At 41.9% G+C, this 9,458-nt stretch overlaps 1 protein-coding gene across 2 annotated transcripts; it reads right to left on the minus strand.

The window, feature by feature from the left end:
* Positions 1–320: 320 nt before the first annotated feature.
* On the minus strand, positions 321–9,458 carry tmprss4a (transmembrane serine protease 4a). Of its 2 annotated transcripts, none has more exons than XM_079271445.1 (13): positions 9,117–9,458; positions 5,162–5,216; positions 4,897–5,040; positions 4,528–4,680; positions 4,298–4,424; positions 4,063–4,182; positions 3,491–3,525; positions 2,993–3,155; positions 2,718–2,884; positions 2,309–2,404; positions 2,064–2,206; positions 1,763–1,915; positions 321–1,676 (listed from the first exon to the last, which is right to left on the minus strand). In XM_079271445.1, the coding sequence occupies exons 1-13, from the start codon at positions 9,120–9,122 to the stop codon at positions 1,665–1,667; spliced, it is 1,374 nt and encodes a 457-aa protein (XP_079127571.1). In that variant the 5' UTR covers positions 9,123–9,458; the 3' UTR covers positions 321–1,664. The 2 variants fall into 2 exon arrangements, with proteins under 2 accessions (XP_079127571.1, XP_079127570.1); XM_079271444.1 differs by having other exon boundaries at positions 3,491–3,528.

The following is a 9,458-nucleotide window of genomic DNA, read 5'->3' on the forward strand; positions in this document are numbered from 1 at the left end:
TTATTTTTTAACATTGGGTGACGGTGGAAGAATCCGTCTTTTTTACGCAATACCGTGTCGTTCCAAGTAATGTTCCTGAAATATGAGATGACAGTTGTCATTTGGATCATCTCTTGAGCGCAATTTATGAATTCTGTTCCCTGTTGTCGCCTTTGTTAACTTTGGGTTGGAGGCTGTGTGCTTGGGAGGAGAGTAACACTGAATGGAACAAGGAGAGAGAGATTCAGTTTCCAGCACATACATTTGCAGTTGTGTGACAAAACAATTGGCATGTTACATAAGAATGTCTTTATTATATTTACAACCTATTTACAGGTAAATAAAAATCAACACAATGTACCATATATACAGTCAAATGTTAGCCACCGTGGCATGCACCAAATCTGGAAAGAAATGCTGTTTGTTTCTGTGTATGTATATATATATATCAATATAAATATATATATAAAGTAACTAAACAACATATAAACTAGTTTTTAAATTCAGAGGGGCCAATTTCAACTAATTGTGTAGATCTCCATAGACTAGAGAACTATATATAAACCAGAAACGCAGGTAGCTCTAGCCTTTTACTTTGCTACAAATGGAATGATTCAAATCAAGAAATAAGTGTTTTGCCTGAGTGTGCACATTTTTACAACTTAACATAAAATATCTGCTGCTCACATTCAAACTTTAGGAAATTGCATTTATTTGCATTTGAATTCCTTGTAGCTGTGATAGGAAAACCTCTAAACACCTCTGAATATTCTGGCCGTGGTGTGAGTTTTCTGACGGCACTATGAGAACAACAGTGTGATTTGAGTTTTAGTCTTCAGTGCATTATTAGACTTTAATCAGCTGTACATACAGTAAGGTCAAGTAATTCTCACATTCCACTTAAAGTGCTCATTTGCATAAATGTGTTGTGGGAAGTGAGCACATTTGTGTTGTATAAAAAGGTAAATGTTCCCTGTAATCAGGTAACAGATCAGATCAACTGAATCAGCACCATAAATGCCTTAAACTCCTGGACTTTGAATTACTTTTATTTATTAACCTGAGGCTTCACACTGACATTACCATAGCACAGCTTTACCCCGTCTATCACCTTTCCTATCAGCAGTTTACGGTATGAACACATTGCACACCTAAAATCATAGCACATAGTAATAAAGTACATCATGGTTAAGGTCTGCCAGTCTGGTAAGCTCCACAATCTTCCCAGTCTAAACAGGTTGTGCACTTATTACCAAGTCCTCACTTTAATACCAATGACTATTTTCTTACATATTGCACTAATCAGTGAATTGTGTCTGTCAAATTAAAAACATTGTAAAAGCTTAAACCATCCCAGACCAGCCAGTGACACATGCCATAAATAATCTCCCCTGAGATAAAAACCTGAAATGGCACAAACACCTGAAATAAGTTTTGTATCGAGTGTGTGAGTGTGTGTGTGTATACACATGTGTGTGTGTGTGTGTGTGTTCTTGGATATGGCCATCTTTAACAGATATTCTGTGTTGCTGCTGAGATTGATCTTAAACTTCCCCTTTCTCTACTTCTGGCTCCCCATCTTCAGTCAGCCACACTGAATTAAAAGCTTTCTTTTAGTTTCACGGGCTGTCCAAAGGTAGACCAGACTGGAGTCTCCAGGTGGCTGCTCTTCACGATGGAGGACCTCAGGGGTTTTTCTGGAGGGATGAAGTTGAAACTATCAGGGCGGGTTTTGAATGTATTGCAGTCCTCGTATTTTTGTATGTATCATTGTATTCTGTACCTCAATGACTGTATGAATCCAGTTCAACATCTCTTCAACGTTGGAGTAAACACCTGGCCTTTTCTTCTGAGCACAGCCAACGCCCCAGCTCACCACTCCAACCAGATACCATTTAGAGTTCGTGAAGTGCACCAAAGGACCCCCACTGTCCCCCTGGGAGTCATAACAGCACAATAACATCTTTATAACATCTGAATATCTAAACCATTTGCTAGAAGAGAACATCAATGTTGCACCATTTTACAAACTACAACCAATTCTTTAATTTGCAGTCTTAATCTGGATTTATGTAGACTGTTACCTGGCAGGCATCCACTCCCCCCTCCAGTAAACCAGCACAGATCATCCTCTGGGTTATGGCGCTGCCATACACTGTGGGGCTGGAACACTTAGCGCGGTCTATCAAAGGGATCATGGCCTCCTGAAGCGTAGAAGAGACTTGACCTGAAGGGACAAGGATGCAACACTCAGTGATAGAGGTAACTTCTATTTTTGTTCACAAGGTGACAGTTGATGATGACGAGGGGTAGTGTGTAGGTTTCTCACCGTTTTCCTCTAGGTATCCCCAGCCAGTCACAGTCATGGAGGCCGGGGCAAGAAGGCCAAAGGCTTTAGGAGGTAGACAAACCGGCTTGCGGCCCACTGAAGGACAGGTACAGGGCATTCATTATGAACATTTTCGCCTTCTTATTATTTTGCTTTTGTCACAGCTTTGGCAAATAGATGGTACAGTTAAAGTTAGACTGTTGATCACACGGCCCGAGTTTGATTCAGAGTAAAGAGCATGCTGTTTGACGTACACACCACAAGAGGGCAATAGAGTAACGCCTACGTACTCACTCTCCCTTCTCAGAACTGTTCAGGTTTAAACTTCAACTACAGACTCCACAAGGTCAGTTAAACCACATACTAATACCAATCCATGTTTTTATGGAGTAACAAATAAAACTCTAACCTCCCACTGTGATTGGGCTGCTGAGTCTCATCAGTGCAATGTCGTAGTCGTTTCGTGCTGGGTCATAGTCTCCATTCATTATGATCCTGTCCACATAGGAACCTCCAAGTGTGCCAATGGACGTCCGGCCTGACACCACTCTCCAGCGACTCACCTCCTTTTTACTACTGCAAGGCCCAACGGAAGAGAGTGGGGAGGAGGTGTGAGCATGAGTTCATGATGTTTACCACAAAAGGTTATTCATTGGAAATGGTATTTATGGAAACCACACTGACCTGGTAAAGCAGTGGGCGGCAGTGACGACCCAAAGCGGTGACACCAGTGAGCCTCCACATGTGTGATGGCCCCCCTGTTGCAGGCTAACCTGCCAGGGCCAGTCCACAATGGAAGCATCTGCACCCCCGACAATGCGGTCCCCAGGGCCCACCTCTCCACAGTCTGATGAACAAAGTTATCTTGTTAAGATCATTGCATTTACTGTGGTCCACTTCTATCTAACTTGTATTGCATGTTTTTTTTTTTAATCCATCTAGATCCTTCTATTCCAACAGTAAAGGTCAGGTAAGACAAGTTTCCCTGTCCACAACTTTAAAAAAAACAAACATCTCATGTTGCTAAGAAGGAGTTTTGCTGCTGGACGTGTATGGGCCTGTTAGTGTAAAACTGGTCCTACAACTGTCATCTCCACCCACCAACCATGACTCTTACTCTGCTAAAAAACTGTAAACAATGTTGGTGACGGTGGTTGTTTTTTTTCAAAAAAGGAAACTCACCTGAACATGTCAAAGATACCACAGATCTGCATACACTGCTGTTGGGGAAACAAAATGCATTCATCAAATATTTAGAGTTGCACATGGCGCCACAAATAAGCGACTCAAAAATTAGCCAAACAGACAAAATACACAGTCAAATGTTGACCAAAATTTCTCTTCTGCTTTGGTTGAGTAAACTACCCATCTTTTTGTTCACTTTCATAAGAGATGAGAAAGAGAGAGAACAAAAACTGTGGGATTTTTTTGTCTTTTAGGAACAGAAACTGTGAGAACCGATCAGCAAGAAGAGAAATGAACTGGGAGAGCAAGAGCAAAAAGCTGAAAGGGGAAAGAGAATTTTTCAAACACAGGAAGAGAGAAGTGCATATTGCTTTTATTTTGAAGACAACAGACACTTTCTAGTTCAGATGGGAATCAGCTCTCTGTCAACAGCTGTGTCTTTGTCTCCCTTGACATAAAAGTAATGTCAACAGCACACAGAGTTTCTTGGACAGCACTGATATTTTAGATGACTTCAGGTCTGATGTTAACAGGGATTTTTCCTATTTCATGACAGATGCCTTACTCACTGGTCTATGGTAGCCTGATGTATGGGTTTGTTCGTGCTACCAGGCTTGATAGCTGTGAACGGTCCTTTTTTCAGGGAAGACGTCAAGGTGTCCACTGGGACACTGGTGCTACGAGGGTTACTGTTTAGACAGAAGGGGGAGGGGTGTAAGACTTGATTTCCGGTTCAAATAACACATTCAATTAGCGACACAAACTTTGCAATGGAAGCAATCTGGTATTCATGTGTAAACTCACATTGTGTAGCCTAGTTGTCTGCATGCTTTCTCTGTGTACTGCTTGCTCCAGTTGTCGCTACACACACTCCGCCAGCCTTGGCCGCGACTGTACACCTGCAGGACCTGCTTCCCTGTTATGAGACGCACTGCAGGGAGAAATGGAAAAAAAAGGACGATTCTTCTTCTTTTTCCAAGCGTTGTTTTTATGTCCGTGATGACAAAGCGACAGAGTCAGGTGTTTTCTTTTACCTGGAAAGGTAGTGTTGACCGTATAGCTTGCCAAACATGTAATTTCATCCTCTCCTCCAGAGCAGTCATCTTTCCCGTCACAGGCTTTGTCTAATGGGATGAACTTCACGGAACTCTTGCAGAAGAAATATTTGCTGTCAATCAGCTGCTTTACTGAAGGGAAACAGAGAGGCACATTGTGAAGGGAAGGGCAAAACAAAGACAACTGAATTCTGTCATCAATTGTACACCTTTGCTAAACATGTTCCTCTAGTATCCAAACAGTGAAGGCTGATGGAAATATGAGGGAGGGGCCTGTTTGGCCTGCCATTTTGTAGTGTTTGCATTTGTCCTTTGAGGGAGAAACTACTTCCAAGAATTGTGACTCACTGAAGTATGCTGCAGTGACCAGTATGCCCAGTAAGACCACAACTGTCAGGACAGTAAGCAACACTTTCTTCCTCTTAGACGCCTTCTCTTCCTGAGTCTTTGGAGCGGTCATGGGCTTTCTGTGGCGGCCTGGCCGTGGAACCACTGAGAAGAACAAAGATACATACGGGAGGAAATGATAGAAAAAAGGGGACGATATTCATAAAGCAACATATATATATATAGATATATAATTACATGAAACCAACCCCAAACGACAGCTTACCTGCCTGGCTGGGATTCAGTGGTCTAGTGCTTTCCTCGGGCACCTGGGTGATCGTCTGTGGAAGGAATATCAAGGATGCATAAGACAAGGTTAGCACAGGTGTCGAAACAAACAATTGCGTGGCTTGAGATCAAATATACAGTGTGTGTATATCGAGGTGGAGGCGATCCATTGATTTCCATGTAATATTCCAAACTTTCATGATCTGTTTGGATGGGCCTTTTGTGTTTATTTCCAGGTGAAAACATGTGGGAATAAGTTGCAGCTATCTGTCCAAAGTACTACAAAACACAAAAACGTGAGTCATGCGTGAAACAGGTGTATAATACAATGCATATCCAGGTGAGGAGCCACACAAGGATTACCAACATGGAACATAGTGCGCCACAGACCGTCGCTCCACAGGCAGTTCCCGTAATCCGTTATTGGACAGACTCCTCCACCCCACCATGGAATGAATGGAGTCTGACTGTACAATATTGTGAGGGCGTAGTGTGGCAGCGTCTATTGGGACCTCGTGCGTCTTCCATTCACATGCAGCTGATATTGTGGAGACAGAATATTGCAAGGTGGTGTAGCCACAGGAGCCAGGTTAAAGCCTCGTGCTACTCAAGTATCCTCCAGGAAGATATCAGCTGCATCACAGTTGCATTATTGCATGTCCATTGTGTGCGTGTGCAAAATAATAATTGTTAAACCGCAGGAAATATCTGGCTCTCAAGCCGCTAAATGCTTCTGTTCACCAGTAAGTGGCTAACTCAGTCTGTCGGCTGTCTGGTGCAAACAAATGAATATGATACATACAAGTAAATGCAATCACCAGAATTTTAAAAAACGAATGAACGAACTACACGGTCGCATGACCTCAACGTCACTAAATCAAAGCAAACTAGTGTTTGGCGTTTTGTAGTCTAATTTACTCACTTGTGAGCAACAGCCTTTTTTAAGACACGTAAACAGCTTCACAATTCACGTCTGGGATATTTACCTGCGTATTTCATGTCCGACAACACATCTTTAAAATCTCTTAAACTCGTGTTAACAACAGACCTCATTCCACGCAACAAAAACCAATTGACGTCGAGACGCGACCGGAAATGCAAAAATGCAAACGTTATTCATTTCTGGGGTTTAGGACTCGTTCCTGCTGCAAGTTGTAAAGCCAAGCGGAGCTATTTATCACTTCGAGCAACTCCTTTCACATTGTTTCACATTGTCATTTAGGACATTTTATTTTGAAAAACAGCATTTATGGCCTTTAGATTTAATGAGTAATGTAATATGAACTAATTTGGATTCTTAGTTTCTTTTTTTTCCATTTTCAATGAGGTACGGGTATTGTGTTTTTACATTTTAAAGTTACTTGATATTACATTGTATTTCATGACTCCACCTGTGGATAAAGCTGAATACTCTGAGGAGGACACACCAGATTATGGGATATTGAGTACAAGTGTCCAGCAGCTGCATCGTCCAATTTCACGCGAAAGAGGGCTGTTATAGTGTTTTCTCTTGTGTGTGAATTTGGACACAACTAGTGAGTGAATCACTGGCTCGGACAGATCGTTTACAATTGTAAAGGGAAAAAAAGTAGACTCAATATTGGCTGTGACACATTCTCAAATAACCCACTGTAAAGGGCCACTGACATTATTTCATCTGAACCCATGTTCTGGTCCTCTGTGTAGTGTCTCTTTCACTTTTTGTGTGTTACTCTCAGTGCATCTCCTGTAGTCGGTATAGTGCATGTTATTCATCAAAGACGTTCTGTAACGTTGTAGCTAAACATCACTGTGGCTGCTGACTGGCCTATTTGGAGGATTGCAGCAGATGGTATGTAGTAACTAACTGATGGTTTGAGGAGCACTTGTCGTCTACCTGCTGTTCTTCCCTTGTCTTGTCTGCCCAGCTTTTCATTCACTGTTTGAAGTGCACACACATTTACAGTGTACAGCTTTTGTCAGACAATACTTTGTTTGGGATTTAGTGCAGAATCTTTGATGACTAGACTAAATGAGGAATTGCTAGAACCATAGCTAAACAAAACAGCAAACAGGGAACACTGTTATACTGTTCTATAGTTTTCACTTCTGTTTTAAGATGAGGTAAATTCCCTTATTCGCAAATGTCTTTCCCACCAGGCTCATTCTACGAGTTAGGCCTACCTCATTTAAAGGAAGTGCTTCACAATAACTTTGATGCAAGAGAGGTTTTGAAATCGCATCTCTGTTTCATGTCCACAGTCTGCTCTCGTCAGTCACATGTAAGGAACAAGCAAAGTATATAGACTCTCTACAGAGAGAGGTCAGGGTTTTGTTTTTCAGCGGGGAGCTTATTTTATCAGGCTATGAATCACCTGTGCTGGCTGAGACTGGTTTGTTGAGAAACTACCTGAGACACTCTTACATAAGACATTTCAACTGATCATGTCCAACTGAAAACATAAAAGCTGCATACGTCAAAGACCCAGACACTGTTCTTTACTGTGCATGTTGTGAAGTCCAATCTCCCTCAAAGTTCTTGAAACAAGGAATGTTTTAGTGTGTGTGCATTAACCCCTGCAGCACTTTGGTATGCAACATCAGAGTTGTACTCAATTCTAGTAAAAATGCTATTTGGTGTCATATATTTAGCTTAAAGTTATATACGTTTCACTTCATGGAACAGGATGTAATGTGATCCTGAGATACCTTCTCTTCACATTTTCCCCAAATGTTTGAAAATTCACCCTTATTTTTGAGAGTTTTTTAGTTCAGAGTGTTGGCCTCACACTGGTGCCACACACACAGTACAATATGGAGCTTAAAATAAATCGAAATTAAAAAAACCTGCACTATAGTGAGCCCTCTATGTAAACTAAACGCTTGATTTTAACATAGGCCGGTTAATAGACACCCTCAAAAGAATCATAAACACTCATCACTGATACCAGAAATCTCAACATAAAAACCAACTCATCATTCCCTGATGTTATACAGTATGAACTGAATAAGCGAGAGAGCATTAAAGGCGAGATGAATGACACAGCACAAAACAGTGGGAGGGCCGCCTGCCTGGGAAACCAGAAAGATAGCTCGAGAGAGTCATGTTACCAAGAGTGGACAAACATACCTGAAAATGCAAGTTCTGTTTTGTCATGCCATGACATATAAGTGCCTTCTGGAAAGCTTAAATGTCGTAATTTGTACTATGACTAACACAAATGGTTTCATGAGTCAGAGCAGTATTTCAAATCAATCAGATATCCCAGCATTACTATATCCCACGACTTACTTCAGCAGTAACAGCTGATGTGCTCCATTGAAAAAGTATAACTGGGTCAGACTGAACAGATAAAAGCTTTAACATGTTTTCCCCTTTCTACTTCTCTGCCTTGTTGGATTGTGTTCCTCTGAACTGACACGTTCACAAAGAGCTTTTGAGAAGCTATACGCGTGCCATGTTGTACGAGCTTCAATCAAAGTCAGAGATCAGTGCAGGCCGCGCGTTTAGCTGACTTGATGACTTTTTGACTCACAACTTTATTGTCCTCCTGTAGATGTTCCTTTCCACAGCACTGAACATGTTATTCAGAGGCACAGACAAGCACACATGTACCTTTTATAAGGGCAGAAGTGAACACCTTATTCAGTGTTGAGCAGGATTTACTCACTAACACACAAGAAGGCCCATACGCTCATTCACATCATGAGATGGCTGGTGCACACATACATTCTGAAAGAAATGTTGCTGTCTAGTTTGATCAACAGGTAAAATAAACTCACAACTGCTAGATATCATGTAGAACAGATATAATGAGAATCAGCTGTGTCAATGTGAACCAACATGTTCCTTACTGCACCAGAAGCTTCAGCTGATCACACACCTGTGATACGTAACGATACCAAGCACGTGGGCAAATATTCAAATGGACCTTCCATTGCAAAACAATGACTCTACTTCCAGTTGCACTCACCCGCATGATGTAGTTGTCTTTTCTGACACAGAGCACAGAGTAAAAATCACTGCCCTGCTTCAATGGCGGTGGGACTCCCCAGTAACTCACTCTCCCCTGGATGTCCTTCGTCCTCTTCCTCTCACCCTATCCACCCTCTCGCTCCACTGGCTTCAACTATAAAACCTGGTTTCTCTCTCTCTCTCTCTCTCTCTCTCTCTCTCTCTCTCTCTCTCTCTCTCTCTCTCCTCCACACCCTTTTCTTTCTACAGCAGTGTAACTAAATCCGGCTTGAAGGGTGCCTGACGTGCCCCTCTTTGAGACCCCAAGGAAGTATTAGAGAAGGCTTGTTTGTAGCCCTGT

Source organism: Melanostigma gelatinosum (assembly GCF_949748355.1).
Source record: "Melanostigma gelatinosum genome assembly, chromosome: 7".
Lineage (NCBI taxonomy): Eukaryota > Metazoa > Chordata > Actinopteri > Perciformes > Zoarcidae > Melanostigma > Melanostigma gelatinosum.